The sequence below is a fragment of the Xenopus tropicalis genome, chromosome 3, assembly GCF_000004195.4.
Source record: "Xenopus tropicalis strain Nigerian chromosome 3, UCB_Xtro_10.0, whole genome shotgun sequence".
Classification (NCBI taxonomy): Eukaryota; Metazoa; Chordata; class Amphibia; order Anura; family Pipidae; genus Xenopus; species Xenopus tropicalis.
Window position 1 is genome coordinate 133823542 of NC_030679.2, and position 18769 is coordinate 133842310.

Genomic DNA, 18769 nt, shown 5'->3' on the forward strand with positions numbered 1-18769 from the left:
TGAGGGAATACAGGGGTATGGGAGATAGCTCTCAGTACAAGTGAGGGAATACAGGGGTATGGGAGATAGCTCTCAGTACAAGTGAGGGAATACAGGGGTAGGGGAGATAGCTCTCAGTACAAGTGAGGGAATACAGGGGTATGGGAGATAGCTCTCAGTACAAGTGAGGGAATACAGGGTTATGGGAGATAGCTCTCAGTACAAGTTGCCCCAGGGACTGGTCCGATTGCCATCTTGGAGTCAGGAAGGAATTTTTTCCCCTCTGCGGCAAATTAGAGAGGCTTCAGATGGGGTTTTTTGCCTTCCTCTGGATCAACTAGCAGTTAGGCAGGTTATATACTGTATAGGCATTATGGTTGAACTTGATGGACGTATGTCTTTTTTCAACCCAACTTACTATGTTACTATGTTACTATAAAATGGTGGCCTTGGACCTTAGATCCCTTGTTTATAGGCTACCCACCCCAGAAAGCAGAGATATCTGTGACAACATCACTTGGCGCTGATCAGAGAGACTCAAGGATTTCATTGCAGCAATTTATTGAAAAGCAGATACAGATCCCAATGCTGTAGGCAAGTGATTCTTTGGGGAAGGCACATGGCTGTGCTTACACATCAGCTGACTAAAGGCAGACATTTTGAGGACCTTTCCTTTCCTTTCTAGTCACCAGAGGGAGGGCAGTATTTTTAGGGGGCCCGGGGTTAAGCAAGTTTATATATAGCAAGTTAATAGGTGGGGGTTGAATAGGGAAATGTTTCAGCGCTCACATTTCAGAGTCTGAGATATGGAGAACATAGTGATAAGCTGCAGCTTAGGAACCATAATTCATGCTATGCCTTATAATGTAAGCTACTTTATTCATCTCTTCATCCCCACCCTATACATTATAGCAATAAATACAATACTTGCGTTACACTAAATGTGTGATAAAGAAATAATGTTGGTCATTGGATTAGGATACATTTGATACAGGTATAGGACCCGCTATCCAGAATGCTCAGGACCAAGGGTATTCCAGATAAGGGATCTTTCCGTAATTTGGATCTCCATACCTTAAGTCTACTAAAAAAACAATAAAACATTCATTAAACCCAATAGGACTGTTCTGCCCCCAATAAGGGGTAATTATATCTTAGTTGGGATCAAGTACAGGTACTGTTTTATTATTACAGAGAAAAGGGAATCATTTAACCATTAAATAAACCCAATAGGGCTGTTCTGCCCCAATAAGGGGTAATTATATCTTAGTTGGGATCAAGTACAGGTACTGTTTTATTATTACAGAGAAAAGGGAATCATTTAACCATTAAATAAACCCAATAGGGCTGTTCTGCCCCCAATAAGGGGTAATTATATCTTAGTTGGGATCAAGTACAATCTGAATTATTTGATTAAAATGGAGTCTATGGGAGACAGACATTCCGTAATTCGGAGCTTTCTGGATAATGGATCCCATATCTGTATCTTACCTGTGATCAAGTACAAGGTACTGTTTTATTTCTACAGAGAAAAAGGGAATCATTTTTAAAAATTAGAATTATTTGCTTATAATGGAGTCTATGGGAGAGAGCCTTTCCGTAATTCGGAGCTTTCTGGATAACGGGTTTCTGGATAAGGGATCCCATACCTGTACTTATCTTTAGATGATTTTCATTTGTCTTTATATTATTTCTGGCCATTGGTATTCTAATAAGGCTCATAAAACTGATATCCGCACCTCCAAATCTATGCACAGCATGTCAGTTTTTCTCGCAAATCGCTTTATACTGGTTGCTGCAAACAATATCATTCCACTTTTTTTGTACCCGCATATGAACACAGTCTTCTTGTCCCCCTGAATTATTTGGCTCCCCCTTCAACCAGAATCTGCAGAAGAATAGTAAACTGGGTTAAAAAAATGAGTATTCACTCATCATAACTCTTATGATGCTTAAAGAGACAGGACCAGGCAGAAAGAGAAAACAAATATATGTAGAGTCAATATATCACAATATATATAGGAAGAGACTGTTTGAGCAAACCAGATAGGATTGCAATGTATATGTGAAGTGACCTGTACACTCTTAATATATAGATCAAGAACAATAAATAGCATCAAATAGTAAATAAATAAAAGTGCTTAATTAATTAGAACATTCCTGCACTGGTGCAGCTGGGGTACATTTTTTTCAGGAATTTTACACGGGGCTTTGCATATTCCTTAAATGGATAGTGGAGAATTTTGATACCATATTTTCAAATACCTTGATAACTATGCACCATTTATACATAGGTATGTGTAAATGAGAGTTAGAGCATTTTGAAGGTTTTGACTGAGGACCAGGGACAGATTCTTACCCCTCTGATAGCTTGTGGATTGTTCCATCCACCCATCTCCATTCATTCTTATCCGTATTCCCTTTGAGGCCGATCCAGAAATCTGACATGTCAGTAATACTTGAAAGGAAGTTCTAGGGAAACAAAGACAAATACATTGCAAGACCCAGGTAAAACATAGATGTACAGGTATGGGACCTGTTATGCAGAATGCCTGGGACCTGGGGTTTTCCGGATAAGGGGTATTTTCCTAATTTGAATCTCTATACCTTAAATGTGCTAAAAAATATTGTAAACATTAGATAAAACCAATAGGACTGTTCTGCCCCAATAAGGGGTAATTATATCTTAGTTGGGATCAAGTACAGGTACTGTTTTATTATTACAGAGAAAAGGGAATCATTTAACCATGAAATAAACCCAATAGGGCTGTTCTGCCCCCAATAAGGGGTAATTATATCTTAGTTGGGATCAAGTACAGGTACTGTTTTATTATTACAGAGAAAAGGGAATCATTTAACCATGAAATAAACCCAATAGGGCTGTTCTGCCCCCAATAAGGGGTAATTATATCTTAGTTGGGATCAAGTACAGGTACTGTTTTATTATTACAGAGAAAAGGGAATCATTTAACCATTAAATAAACCCAATAGGGCTGTTCTGCCCCCAATAAGGGGTAATTATATCTTAGTTGGGATCAAGAACAGGTACTGTTTTATTATTACAGAGAAAAGGAAATCATTTAACCATTAAATTAACCCAATAGGGCTGTTCTGCCCCCAATAAAGGGTAAGTACTGTTTGGACAGGAACTGATGGCCATTTTCAGTAAATAAAATTAGACACAGGGCTACTTATGGCCAGCTGTATGTCACTACATCATGTGTTGGTCAAAAGAGTGCTTTATGAGGGCACATCTACCAGCGTTATATATAGAAAGCTGCACTCTAGGGACTTGCAACAAAAGAAAAAAAACTTTATTGGATCTATATTTTACCCCTTCCACCCTGAAGACACAATCCATAACCATTGTTATATGGTATGTAGGGATCCATAGGGTTAACTAGTCCCTATGGCTTTAAACCCTGCAGCTTCCTGTTTTGTGCTGTTACTGGGCAAAGACCCATGTATCAGTTTTGTGTTTGCATGTGTATGTTCATTGGTTAACAGGGAGACCACTCCTTTGGCACTCTGATATAGTACTTAGCAGGGGGGTGGGTCTGTCTCTTTGGCTGCCTTTGCTCACAGGGGAAGGACCACTGAGCCTGGGAGCAGAACTAGGCCCCAGTAAAAGCCATGTGCCCCAGAGGGTTATCATCCACTCTGGTGAAGTTGGGGGCAGGGACCCAGTGAATGAGGACCAGTTAGATAGCAAGTTTTGTTGAGCACTTTCTAGGAAAGTGAGATAGTGAGGGAGGGAAGAGCAGTTTGGCTCAGAGGAAAGTAGCTGTGGGAGTCCCTTCCAGACAGGCACTGTTGCCTTAGCGTAGGGCCACGGTTTAGACATAGGAGGTAGGTAGTATGAGAACCCTGATCCAGAGTTGCCGTGGGGCCTGAGGGCTAGAGGTGTTCAACCTGAGGTGTGTGGTATCCAAGCTGACTGTTCCAGAGAGTGGGCAACTGACCAGGTGGCACTGATCCTGCCCAGGCTCAAGAGGAGTTGGGAGGAGCGAATGTGCACCCTCTCTGTGCTGTCCTCAGGGAAATGCTATGTTAACTGATGTGTGTGAGTATATTGCACCAACCCTGCTTCTACTGTTCAACTGCAAGAACCTTCTGGCGCCAATTTGTTATTCTGCACTGCACACAGCTACAGTGAGTTGTAGTTGCACTACACCATAGCTCCATGGTTACTTCCACATAGCGAAGGCCCATCCTGAAGGATTGAGTTGCGTGTACCCCGTGCTCTAGACCTATCTAGCTGTGCTGTTGGCTTGGTTACAGCCAAGAAAGGGTTACGGGTACAAACAGATAAATTCTGGATTCTGTAAAGGAGGAAAGTAGTGTTCTAGCTATTATATTAGACATCTGCTCACTCCAGCCTATAGATTCCATTTTTGCCTAACTATATTGAAAACATGTTTTATTTATAGAAACCATACATCTCCCTTCTTACAACAATAACAAGTAGGAGCATAAATTATAGGGACTTTTTTATCCTGGTACATACAGTACATAAATCATACCTCCCAACATTTCATTAAAAGAAAGAGGGACAAAATTATGTGACGCGGGTAGTGTGGCAAAAAAAATTGACCACGCCCCTACATGCCACACCCATTTTGTCCCAGATGTGCCAGTATAATCACTAAATAAAAAGAATAAAGGACACATTAACTTCAAACGTGCCAGTATGACTATATTAAATTGATAAAGGGCATATTAACCCCAGACATGCCAGTAAAATTACTAAATGAAACTGATAAAGGGCATATTAACTTCAGACATGCCAACAGTTCTCAAAGTTATAAACAGGGCCAATTCCAGTGGTACATATATCTATGTTATTTCCTTCTATTCTTAATCAGTTGAAAGCAAAACAATATAATGTACCACTAGAATTTTTAGCCACATTAACAAGGCCAGCCTAAGGTTCCTAAACTTATAAGGGCCCCTTTCAAATGTCTGCTATATTTTATGAACGGGTCAGCAATACCTCTGTCTTTTATTCTCCTGCATGCTGTGCTCTGCCAGAGATTCCCAGGAGTAAGAGATATATGTTAGGGGTGGAAAGGTGAAACTGCCCAGCACACAAATAAAGGCAGCAGCCTCTTCTGCCTGATATAAGACAGAGGCACCCTGAGCCCCTGACCCGCTGAGCAGGAGAGAGATGCGGAGCCAATGCAGATAGTTGACCCTTGCCTGTCACAAATGCTCCTCCCAGGGCAATTAAACATCAAGGTAAGGCTGTGAGCTTGAGGTAGCAGGGGATTCAAGAGTTAAGGGGGTGGGCTCTATGCCCCGGAGCAGAGCAGGTACAGCAATCAATTACATGGCAATGCTGAGAAGCGGGACATCTAACAGTGAATCCGGGACAGCGGGCAGTGCTATAAATATCGGGACTGTCCAGCTAAAAGCGGGACGGTTGGGAGGTATGCATAAATGTATGATGCAGTAGGCTTTAATGCTGAAAGTATTCAGTATTGCAATGGAAAAGTTGGAGGAGTGCTCAGAAAGCAGATGTTAACAGAGGATTTAAAAAGATATGCTGTTTTATTCAGGTGGCTGAAACAGCAATATAACATGGACCCCAGAGTTTATTTGAAGCTGTTGCAGATATTTGGGAAATGGTTACTATAAGGTCTAGTGCAGGGCTGATATTTCTGAAGATGTTATTCTGTGTTATATGTACAGTCAGTGCCTCACCTGTTCCCTCTCACTGTTAATAATAACCAGGTCGCTGTTCTTTAATTTACAAGCGGCCCGGGCATCTGTCCAGGCCTTCTTAGTGGTAACAATATAATAACAGTTTCCATCAAATCCTTTCCAGTCAGAATCACACTGGGGTCTCTCTGAAAAAGAAGACAGAGTTTGGGTATTAACGACCCACACAGCAGCTGACTCCGAGCCGGATCCGTTTTCAAACCGGCAAATCCGCGTTACAGTCACCTCCGTGAACTCCACCATAAACTATATGTTATGCCAAAGCAGACTGGAAACATTTGGCTTTGGGTCCACAAAGAGGCCCTTAATTAGACACCTCCATGGGGAGGCTGTGCCATATCTCCCTGGGCATGCCACTTGGGCAACCAAGCTGGGTCAGTCACTTAACCTAATGCTTCAGGGGGAGAAATTATGAAAAAAGAGATGAGTCGTGCTTATAAATCATAGGTAATTAGGTCACATGCTTCCTAATCATACCAACCAAGGCCAGCCTATACCCACTAGAGTTGGATTCTTGGGAACTGGAAGCTGAGACACCCCTCATGTTTGGTATCATTCTAATCACCCACATATAGATCACAGCAAGTTCATATTTTTATTCTAATATTAAGCACTGGCAATTGCCAATCTTATATGACATAATTATGTGCGGCTATACAATTAACATAGAGACAATTACATTTTATAGATTAATACATTCCTTTTTGGGCTTCAAATGAACATATCCCTCTTTCTTATCTTGCCCACAAGTATTCCAACTAATGGTGTCAAGCAGAAGAAATACTCAGGACATGTATTTTGTCTCATTTTTAGCTCATGGTGCCTAGCCAAACTGGTAATACCAAGCCAGAGACTAAAGGTGCCCATACACTATAAGATCCGCTCACTTGGCGATGTCGCCAAGCGAGCGGATCTTCATCCGATATCCCCACCTACGGGTGGGCGATATCGGGTAGCAAGTAACTAAAAAAAAAAAAGGGCCAAACGATCGGATTACATTTGTGGTTATGGGGCAGTCGGTTCGGGGACCGCATCAACGAGCCGATGCGGTCCCCGATCCGACCGGATTTTCTAACCTGGCAGATCGAGATCTGGCCAATTTCAGGCCAGATATCGGTTGGCCAGGCCGCTCTGTTCTGCCCATACACGGGCCAATTAGCTGCCGAATCGGTCCAAGGGACCGATATCGGCAGCTATAGTCGGCCCGTGTATGGGGACCTTAAGGGGGTTATATAATAAAAGGCACTAAGTTTGCCCAGAAGCAGTTACCCATAGCAACCAATCAGCAGTTAGAATTTACTTGTCAATTGTTTAAAATGAAACAACTTATTGGTTGCTACAGGTTACTGCTAACAGGCAAACTTAGTGACTTTTAATACATATGGGGGTAGAAGTGGAAGTCACCATTCCCAGCTGAATATTCCTCCATGTAAACAGTGCTGACCATCTCCCAGGAAAACTGATGTAACAGGAACTTAGAAAACCCATGGGACAGCGACATCTAATGGCGGCCATTCAGTATAACAGGTGATTGGAAATGAATTGAGACCTATGGCATTGGGAATATCCCTTGGACTACACTGACTACTACTGGACAGGGTTTCATCCTAGTTGGGATGTTTACAAACAAACTTTAGGAACCTAGGGCCTATTTGTCATGGAGGGCAAATGGATAAACCTGGAAGCCCTTCCGCTAGTTGTAGCAGCAGAAGAAGAAAGCAACGAACAAGGAACAAGTGATGTATCTGGAAGATACACCTTTAAGAATAGCTGCGCAGACATAACACTATATAATATATTTATTAGAAGCCTGGCTCCTTCACTATAAAACGATGGAGGATAATTGCATTTCATGGACCACCATGCAGTAAACTCTCAAGTCTGTTTTATCAGGACAGAACAGTCAGATTGACACTTAATGCAAACTTTAGTCAAAAAGGCAACTTCTTACCCAGTGGCTGTTTTATGCTTGTGATTTGTGTTTGAAAGCTGGCTCTCTGCTCATCTGCAAACAATAAACAGAAATTAGTAGAATTGCACAAGTCATAAATGTACATATGAACGGTTTCATTCTAATCACCCACGTATAGATCGCAGTAAGTTCATCTTTTTATTCTGATATTAAGCACTGGCAACTATCAATCTTATATGACAGAAACCAGCCTGAAAATTGCAGCCATCTACAGGGGGTGATAAGTGACACCTTCCTGGGCACTCCCCCCTCATGTATATGGTATGTTATTATGGGAATGTCCCAGCAGGGCATAAAAGGTCCAAAGATCCAGTATTCATTGTCATACAGGGAGGCTTTGTACTTTGTACTTGAATTGTGCCCCCTTATCTCGGGGTCATCAGGAAATTCTGTGAACAGGGTTTCTTAGTGATTTAATCCTTTTTATTTAATTTACTGTTTTGCATGAGTATGTTTCTTCTTTGCAATGTCTTTATTTTTTTGTATACGCACTTTTACTTTTGTAATAGTAAATATAAAATGTTACATTTTTTGTCCTTTTGCTCTCATTGAGAACTCATTGCCTGTATGAAAGCTTTTGCCTTTGACATAGTTGGCCAACTTGAAGTATATTGCAATATATCAACCAACAATCCCTGTTTTGCCTAAAGGGAGGGAAGCTTAATGCACAGAATGGGGGAGGGGGTGCCAAAATGTTAGGCAGGTGAGGCACTTACTGTACTTTCCAACTATATTACTATGAAATTGTTCATCCGTTTGCTGTTGTAACATCCTCTACTGGAAAGACCACTTGTTGATGGTATTTTTTTCCCCTTCGGTACATGGCACTATTGTTGGGGGGATCTGGTCTGACTTGCAGTAGGCACTTCAATTCGATTGTCAGGTATTTAGTTGGGTTAAGGTCAGAGACAGGCGAGTCAACTTCTTCTACTCCCATCTCAGCAAACCCATTCTGCATGGCCTTACTTTGTGCATGGAGGCATTATTGTGCTACAATAGGAAAGAGCCTCCCCTCAACTGTAACCAAAGAGTAGGAAGAATATTTGTACACTTAAGTCTTAAGCTTTGCTTTCAGTGGAAGCAGGGGCCCTAACCCAAACAGTGTCGGACTGGCCCACCAGGATACCAGGAAAACTCCCGGTGGGCCCAGGGGTCAGTGGGCCCTCCTGCTCCTGACCATTTGGCCTGTTTCATGGTCATTCCCTATTTCTGAATGAGAACAAAGAGGAGAAATATATGGAAGGATAGATGCTAGCATGTAAATTAAAGATACTAGGAGAATAAAGAGGTTGAGTAAGGAAAGGAGGAAAAATAGTTTGGAGAGTGGGCCCATGGTCTAAGGTTTTCTGGTGGCCCCTGGGGTCCCTGTCTGACACTGAATCCAAACCATGAAGATCTGCACCAGACGAGTATTCTTCCTCAACTAAACTTTACAAACGCCACTATGTCAGATAGTGAAATGTCATTTATCACTCTAGAGCACTTCAATGAATACACTAAATAATTTGCTTTTTACCTTAGTAGATGTTATAAAGAAATGTGAAAATCTCTCTTGTAGAAAACATCTGTTGGAAATATTTTTGGAGTAAAATTTTTATCACACCTTTTTAAATAGGAACCAAAGAGTTTGGTATCCATGTCTATGGTTTCTTTTGACTCTCAAAACCATAAGGGAGCAATACATGCAACCTTTGCGCATGTTCACATTATCATGTTCTTCTGGTGGGGCTGGAACCAGGGAGTAGTAGTAGAAGTACATGCCTAGGGTGCAATAGTGTATGTGGGGGTGCTGGGCACTTACCTCTTCTGCCTTCATACCCCTACTTCCAGGCATTCTGTAACTTTGAAGGCAGCTGGCTTAAGTAGAAGGGGAATTTATTAGTGGTCAATGGTGATGAGCGAGGGGGTAGGGATGTCATCCTCTCTGGGAGGTCAGGAGGGGATAACTGAGGGCAGGGGATTTGCCTCCAATTCATTTGGGCTTGCACTCACGTCTGGTTTTGTAGTAGCAGCCGCAGTATTAGTAATAGCCATTGTATTATTGTATTCATCATCAATCATCAAAAACCTTGATACTAAGGGGCTGATTTACTTACCCACGAACGGGTCGAATGGAGTCCGATTGCGTTTTTTTCGTAATGATCGGTACTTTGCGATTTTTTCGTATGTTTTGCGATTTTTTCGGATTCTTTACGAATTTTTCGGATCCAATACGATTTTTGCGTAAAAACGCGAGTTTTCCTATCCATTACGAAAGTTGCGTAAAAAGTTGCGCATTTTGCGTAGCGTTAAAACTTACGCGAAAAGTTGCGCATTTTTCGTAGCGTTAAGTTTTAACGCTACGAAAAATGCGCAACTTTTTGCGTAAGTTTTAACGCTACGCAAAATGCGCAACTTTTTACGCAACTTTCGTAATGGATACGAAAAACTCGCGTTTTTACGCAAAAATCGTATTGGTAACGAAAAATTCGTACAGAATCCGAAAAAATCGCAAAACATACGAAAAAGTCGCAAAATGTTCGTTTTCAAGTCGGAACTTTTCCAATTCGGGTCGGATTCGTGGGTTAGTAAATCAGCCCCTAAACCTTGTGGGATTACCTTAAACAATAATAGGGGAGTTATTAGCGCATGACTCTCTGCTTTATTGTATATGGTATAATTATGTGGGGTTATACAATTAACATAGAGACAATTACATTTTATAGATTAATACATTCCATTTTAGGCTTCAAATGAATATATCCCTCTTTCTTATCTTCCCCACGAGTATTCCGACTGAAGAGAGTGTAGTTCCATGTTCAATACTAATTTAGGCATGGGATCAAGCAGAAGAAATACTCAGGACATGTACAGGTATCGGACCCCTTATCCGGAAACTCATTATCCAGAAAGTTCTGAATTAAGTCCCGTCTCCCAAAGACTCCATTTTAATCAAATAATTCACATTTTTAAAAATGGATTTCTTTATCTCTGTAATAATAAAACAGTACCTGTACTTGATCCCAACTAAGGTATAATTACCCCTTATTGGGGGCAGAACAGCCCTATTGGGTTTATTTCATGGTTAAATGATTCCCTTTTCTCTGTAATAATAAAACAGTACCTGTACTTGATCCCAACTAAGATATAATTACCCCTTATTGGGGGCAGAACAGCCCTATTGGGTTTATTTAATGGTTAATGATTCCCTTTTCTCTGTAATAATAAAACAGTACCTGTACTTGATCCCAACTAAGATATAATTACCCCTTATTGGGGCAGAACAGCCCTATTGGGTTTATTTAATGGTTAAATGATTCCCTTTTCTCTGTAATAATAAAACAGTACCTGTACTTGATCCCAACTAAGATATAATTACCCCTTATTGGGGGCAGAACAGCCCTATTGGGTTTATTTCATGGTTAAATGATTCCCTTTTCTCTGTAATAATAAAACAGTACCTGTACTTGATCCCAACTAAGATATAATTACCCCTTATTGGGGGCAGAACAGTCCTATTGAGTTTATTTAATGGTTAAATGATTCCCTTTTCTCTGTAATAATAAAACAGTACCTGTACTTGATCCCAACTGTATTTTACTGTACTGTATTTTTTTTTTTGGCAGACTTAATTACGGAAAGACTCCTTATCCGGAAAACCCCAGGTCCTGAGCATTCTGGATAATGGGTCCTATTTTCTCTAATTTTTAGCTCATGGTGCCTAGCCCAACTGATAATACCAAGCCAGGCACTAAGGGGGTTATGTAATAAATGGCACTAAGTTTGCCCAGAAGCAGTTACCTGTAACAACCAATCAGCATTTAGAATTTACTTGTCAAGTGTTTAAAATGAAACAACTTATTGGTTGCTATGTGTTACTGCTAATGGGCAAACTTTTATTACATATGGGGGGTAGAAGTCAAAACCTACTCAATATCTTAAACCTTAGCCAAATATTGTTTCTAGCTGCTCTGTAGCCTTTAAAACAAGGAACTAATTTCAGATGTGTGTTAATGAACTGGGGCTTAATAACCCTCCTGCTTTCTCACTAGATCCTTTGAGTTAAGGGTAAGTGCAACATGGTCTCACTACTCAGTCACACTGTTTGCTGGGGGACTTGATTTAAATTGCACTATAGAATTAGAATGCTAATAGGCAGTAGTACAATAAGGGGCCTTGACGTGGCACGTGAGCTTACGTTCTATAAGATTTTGCTGGTGAGTGTATGGCAACCTAGCTATGTTTGTTATGCCCTGGAAAATAGATCACAGCACTAAGACACCACTGCTGTCACACAGTTACTTACTTTTCCTTATTGCCTGTAAGATGTCCTGCCTAATGCGGCTCACAGCTTGTGATATTTGGGATTCTGAAAAAGAGATGTAAACCATCCATTTATAGACCTACGGATCACCACCATCAACCCCTTATATGTTTTTTGCACCTAATGCATATAATGGACAATGAACATTGATCATAAAGACTCTACTGGATACAGGCATAATTCATAGCTGAGGCCTTTGGAAACATTGCTGTGTCAAACTAAATTAAACATTTGAGAGAGAGTTGGGGGCAGATTTATTATATGTTGTGACAAAATTCTGCATACAGAGCGACTTCTGCCTAAATGTAATTACACAAGGTCTGAAGTGGTGTAAAATAAGGTCAAACCTGGCGTTCAGATGGCATAAAACAGCTTTGTGCACCATTTTTTCAGCTCATTTTGTTTTATGCAGCATAATAAATAGGCCCATTGGTGTCACTAAGACAAACATAGAAGACCATCCCCAGCACATTCCTCCATGTAAACATTGGCCAATCAGTATAACAGGTGATTGGAAATGAGTTGAGACCTATGGCATTGGGAATATCCCTTGGTCTACACTGACTACTACTGGACAGGGTTTCATCCTAGTTATGGGATGTTTACAAACAAACTTCAAGAACCTAGGGCCTGTCCGTCATGGAGGGCAAATGCATAAACCTGGAAGCCCTTCCGCTAGTTGTAGCAGCAGAAGAAGAAAGCAACGAACACAGAACAAGTGATGTATCTGGAAGATACACCTTTAAGAATAGCTGCACAGACATAACACTATATACATGTACACAAAGACAGTAGGATTATGTATTTATTAGAAGCCTTGTATCCTGTATGCTTGGATTTACTGTGATAACTTATTGTGGTTGTACTAATTAATAGTAATAAGAATAAACCTTTACGTTCATAAGTTACCAGAGTCATTTATATGTTATCACAGGTATAATATATTATGTTATTATGGAAAGCCTGGCAGGTTATAATCATTAACCTGGTGTTTAGGGGGCTTTATATAGAGAGGTTCTTTGTCAAGAAAGGCCTGACAGGTTATAGTTGCAAACCCTGTAATTGAAGGGATGGGGGCTTACAGGAAATAATATGGCTCCTTTACTATAAAACGATAGAGGATAATTGCATTTCATGGACCACCATGAACTCTCAAGTCTGTTTCATCAGGACAGAACAGTTAGATTGACACTTAGTGCAAACCTTAGTCAAAAAGAAAAAAGGCAACTTCTTACCCAGTGACTGTTTTGTGCTGTTCATTTGTGTTAGAAAGTTGTTTCTCTGCTCGTCTGCAAGCAATAAACAGAATTAGTAGAGTTGCACATTGTAAGGTTATACATGTCGTCTCATCTGCAGAGCCTTGATTTTTAGGGGCCCAGTCGGGTGACTTAATTAAGCCGCTGGAGGATATTTTCCATCTGCATCCCATGCATTGCTAAAGCAAATAGGTTTCCTCCATAGTTTGTTCATCAAAAGGTTAATTTATATTGACATAACTCAGCTTACCTCATCTAGCAATTCTGTCTCTTTCTAACTTAAGATGTATGTTTCTAAGTAGCAAGGCTCAGTATCAGGTCCATGAAGAACCCAGTTAGGGTTGCCACCAGTCTGGTTTTGACCCAGACAGCCCGGTTTTTGGAAAAGCTGTCCAGGTCAAAACCTCCTGCCCAATTTTCCAAATTAGAAAAACTGGGCAGGACTTGCTGTGATTTTGGCCGATCACTGTGGCATAGCCCCGCCCAGTGACATCACAGCCCCACCTCTTGAGGGGCATCCGATATGTAAATCCAGGCCTCTTAGCCAGTGGGGTTCTACAATACCCAGATAAACCTATGCTTTTTCTGTATTCATTCTGAAGTCAATATATTACCAGTCCACTAACTTAGCTTAGAGGTTAAATGATCACCCTTTGATGTGGGAACTCGTACTAGAGACCCAGGTTCACTTCCCTGTGGCAACTCCTTGTGCCCCTGGACATGTCACTTAATCTTCTGGTGTCCCAACTACTAAGTACACAAATAATGTCTGCGTTGTTTACTGCATATTGCTTTGAGTCCCACAGGGGAGAAATTCCCCTTTATTTTGATAGAAAGAGGTCAAGTTATTATTTCATTAAATTATAATCTAGGGTCACAGGTTTGTTGTTCTGCCGATGGAACTGCTACAGTAAAATGCCCAGCGCCAGATTTCGAATCTAAGCGGCCCCCATTCACCCCCCCCCCGCGCACGCATGTGCGAACAAGCCCCCCCTGCCAAGCCGACACAAGCGCACATGCGCGACAATTAAACTCCCATATGGAGCAGTGGGGAGAAGTCCCCATTGCTCCGTATGGGTGCAAAATGTCAAAAAAAATTTGCGGCAGGGCAGCATGCCGCCCCTAAATTTGTGCCACCCTAGGCCCGGGCCTTTGTGGCCTCACCACAAATCCGGGCCTGAAAATGCCAGGACACTAAAAGAAGAGAAAAAAAGATAATTGCTTACCCAGTGTCTGTTCTATAGTTCTGATTTCTTTTAGAAAGTCTGCTTTGTGCTCATCTGCAACAGAAATTAGTAGAGTTTAGTAGAAACTGGTAGACTCACAGTCTATGATCATAGCAATAACTCTACTGATATTTGCCTCCCCTGATAGGCTGAGCACTGGGTCATTTAATTTCCATTGTGGTCATTGCTTTAAAGTTCTGTGGCCATAGGTGGATTTTAAAAAAGGCTGGGGAGACTGAACCTTCCCAAACCCTAGTCCTTGGTAAAGGTACCCTACCTTGCCTGCAGCATTGTGCTGTAGAAGTGTCTAATTCTAACTAATGATTAAATATGAGGGAGGCAGTAGGTGCACTGAGGTTTTGTGGGAAGGGTGGGATGGACAAGTGAAGGCGTGCAAGAGCAAGACAGTAATAATCCACCCTGTTGTCCCAGGAGATCAATCTTTCTTGGTTCCTAGGCTCAGACTCCACTGCTCTTCCCTGCCCTACTTCCCCGTGTAAGTGGTATATGAGAGCTGAAGGAATTGTTTGCTTTGCAAGGTTTTGCGTACCTGTAACGAACCTTGGATGTATATAAAAACAACCTAATAACAGAGAGACAAATCTTGGGCCAAGACGGTTAAATGTTTATGGCTGTAAGAGATAGTCTTGTCAGGAATATGAATTCTATTTGGGCTTATGGGAGGTGTTGGGGGCTTTAAAAGTTTTGAAACTGAGGCTGAAAGCATGGGGTACATAGGACATTCAAGATGGGCTTTTGCTACGTGGAAATATCCAAGGGGTAGTGCAGCTACAACTCACTTGGGCTGTATACAAAGTAATTAAAAGAATGGGTGCCAGAAGGTTCTTTTGCGGTAAAAAAGAACTTAACTTGTTAACTTGTTTATTTACCCAAGATAAATGATCCACAGGGTTATACAATACTCATTCAGAGGAGTTATTAGATAAAGGCACAGAAGGTAGAAAGGAATGGTGTCGACCATTTTATCCCACCTCGACAGAGTATAGGCAGGGTAAAGACAGCCAAACAGCCCAGAACCACTGTGGAGATAAGTCTGGACATGTATTGTAGCCTTAGGATAAATACCTTAGCTGTCAAGGATCCCAAACAGCCGACTGTGGATCAGAGATAGGAACTGACCTGAATCCTGCGTCTTAACCATGGTCCTGCTCTAAGGCAACAATGCCTGTAGGGAAGTATACTCCCAGCTACTTCTCCGGTTGGAGCCAGAAACTGCTCTTTCTAACTAGACTAACTATCTCACTTTTCCTAGAAAGTGCTATTATTGTGCTATTATTGTGCTACTATGGGTCCCTACATGTGTGTGTGAGTTATATGTGTGTGTGTTGTACTGTATGTGAAAGTGAAAGTGCCTGAGAATATGTGCGTGCCATTCTAGACTTTTTGTGTGAGTGTGTGTGTGAGTTGTATGTGAAAGTGAAAGTGCCTGAGAATATGTGCGTGTGAGTCCAGACCTTTTTGTGGAATACACTCCCCCCCCCCCACCCATTCATAACAGATTCCATCATCTTGTTATCATCACCTTCCAGATTTAAGATACAATGATATGAACGGAAGTGTGAACGGCCAAGTCAGGAGAAGGGTATAAATGAAACATCTTTTAACCCATTAAGGCCTGGTGTATAACCAGTTTTCTCTTTGCTATATCTTATCTGTACATTTCAGTGGGGCTCACAAGTAAAACATGTTGGGGTTCCCTGATCTAGGGTCACGGGGTATGTTGTTCTAAAATACCAAAACACTAAAAGAACAATTGCTTACCAACTGACTTTTTTATGGTTGTGATTTCTGTTAGAAGGTTGGCTTTCTCTTCATCTGCAAAGAAAAAATGTATAACAATAATATGGAATATAATATCTAGAAATTCATCAATAGGCAGCAGACTGCAGGTCCGGGTTGAGTTCTTTTGATGGCAAGAGATCACAGATTTATTTCACAGACTGCTAAGTATTACCCTAACCTTGCATAGCAAGGCCAGGAGAGCTGTTGGGCTGCCCATGGAACTGCTCTAGAACACTGCCAGAACACTAAAGAGAAAAGAAAAATGGCTTACCAAGTGTTTGGTTTATGGTTGTGATTTGGGTTAGAAGGTTGGCTTTCTCCTCATCTGCAAAGAAAAACTTATAATAATAATAATATGGAATATAATATTTAAAAATTCATCCCTGAAGTCTCCAGGCTACCAGCTGCAGATACAGGTCAAGTTGTTTTAATGGCACGTGGTAACATAAAAATCATTATAATTATATGTACAGTATATACTGTATATATACAATAGAAATGAGTCCTTAGGCTGCAGACAGCAAGTCCAGGTCAAGTTCTTGTGATGGCAAGCAGTAACTACAGTATTTCACAGACTGCTAAGTATTAACCTACAAAATTTTATTCTAAAAAGAATAAAAAAAAGGGGCACCATACCAAAAATAAAAGTTTTTTTAATAAATGTAAAAGCTGGTCAATGAGCCTCTTAAAAATCCAAAGTAGTGTTGCTGAAGTGGGGTGCTGCCTTCTCAGTATAGCTGGTCAGGCCAATAGAATCTAAAAACATTAAAAGAAAAAAGGAGGGGCGCACTCCCACAGTACTTGTCCCATAGACCTGCTCATAGAACTGCTGTACTACACTACCAGTACACAAAAGGAAGGGGGAAAAGAAATGGCTTACCGAGTGTTTGGTTTATGGTTGTGATTTGTGATAGAAGGTTGGCTTTCTGCTCATCTGCAAAGAAAAACATATAATAATATGAAATATAGAATCTAGGAAGTCATCCTGGAAGTCCAGGTTGAGTTCTTTTGATGGAAAGAGATCACTGTATTATTTCACAGACTGCTAAGTATTAACCTAACCTTGCATAGCAAGGCCAATAAAACCGTTACACTGCCCATGGAACTGCTCTAGTACACTACCAGACAACTAAAGGAAGAGAAAAAGGAAATGTCTTACCAAGTGTTTGGTTTATGGTTGTGATTTGGGTTAGAAGGTTGGCTTTCTCCTCATCTGCAAAGAAAAAAATGTCTAATAATATAGAATATAATAACTATAAATTCATCCCTGAAGTCACAAGGCTGCAAGTCCAGGTTAAGTTCTTGTGATGGCAAGGGGTCACTGTAGTATTTCACAGATTGCTAATTATTAACCTAACCTTGCATAGCAAGGCCAGAGGAGCTGTTGGGCTGCCCATGGAACTGCTCTAGAACACTGCCAGAACACTAAAGGAAAAGAAAAAAGAAATTGCTTACCAAGTGTTTGATTTATAGTTGTGATTTGGGATCGAAGGTTGGCTTTCTCCTCATCTGCAAATAAAAACATAATTATATGGAATAAAATATCTAGAAATGTATCCCTAAAGTCACCAGACTGCAGATTCAGGTCAAGCTTTTGTGATGGCAAGAGATGGCATTGTATTATTTTACAGACTGCTAAATATTAACCTAAGTTTGCATAGCAAGGCGAGAAAAGCAATTTTGCTCTCCATGGAACTGCTCTAATACAGAGCCACAATACTAAAGGAAGAGAAAAGGGAAATGGCTTACCAAGTGTTTGGTTTAGGGTTGTGATTTGTAATAGAAGGTTGGCTTTCCCCTTATCTGCAAAAAAAATACTTTAAAATATGAAATATAATATCTAGAAATGTCACCAGACTCCAAGTCAAGGTTGAGTTCCTTTTATGACAAGAGGTTACTGTATTATTTCATAGAATCCAAATATTAACCTAACATTGCATAGCAAGGCCAGAGGAGCTGTTGGGCTGCCCATGGAACTGCTCCAGTAAAATACCAAAAAATAAAAGAAGAGGAAAAAGGCAATTGCTTACCAAGTTTCTCTTTTATGTCTGTGATTTGTGTTAGAAATCTCACTTTTTGATCATCTGCAAAAAAAAAAATATAACAATATGGAAAATAATATCCAAATACCTAAAGTCCCCAGACTGCAGGTCGTGGTAAAGTTATTTTGATGGCAAGAGGTCATTGTATTATTACACAGACTGCTAAGTATTAACCTAACCTTGCATAGCAAGGCCAAAGGAGCTGTGGTGCTGTCCACAGAACTGCTCTAGAACACTACTAGAACATTAAAGGAGGAGAAAAATGAAATGGCTTACCAAGTGTTTGGTTTATGATTGTGATTTGTGATAAAAGGTTGGCTTTCTCCTCATCTGCAAAGAAAAGCTTATAATAATATGCAATATAATATCTAGAAATTCATCCCTACAGTCTCAAGTCTGCAGGTCCAGGATAAGATCTTTTAATAGGAAAACGTCACTGTATTATTTCACAGATGGCTAAGTATTAA

The 18769-nt window shown here is 40.7% G+C and overlaps 1 protein-coding gene across 1 annotated transcript; it reads right to left on the bottom strand.

Moving 5' to 3' along the window:
* Positions 1-1575: 1575 nt before the first annotated feature.
* On the bottom strand, positions 1576-14517 carry LOC101731344 (hepatic lectin-like). Its single transcript, XM_018092752.2, has 7 exons — positions 14458-14517; positions 13211-13264; positions 11958-12020; positions 7652-7705; positions 5683-5828; positions 2339-2451; positions 1576-1867 (listed from the first exon to the last, which is right to left on the bottom strand). Exons 2-7 carry the CDS (start codon positions 13233-13235, stop codon positions 1741-1743), a joined length of 528 nt encoding a protein of 175 aa, XP_017948241.1. The 5' UTR covers positions 13236-13264; positions 14458-14517; the 3' UTR covers positions 1576-1740.
* Between the last annotated feature and the right edge of the window lie 4252 nt (positions 14518-18769).

Bases quoted from the DNA above. Each gene is read 5' to 3' on its own strand.
- LOC101731344 (XM_018092752.2), bottom strand. From the start codon at position 13,235: ATGAACAGCACAAAACAGTCACTGG. The intron at 7,706-11,957 runs GTAAGTAACTGT...TATTGTTTGCAG, and splicing joins CTTACAGGCAATAAGGAAAA to ATGAGCAGAGAGCCAGCTTT. The intron at 2,452-5,682 runs GTGAGGCACTGA...TTGTTTCCCTAG, and splicing joins TTAACAGTGAGAGGGAACAG to AACTTCCTTTCAAGTATTAC.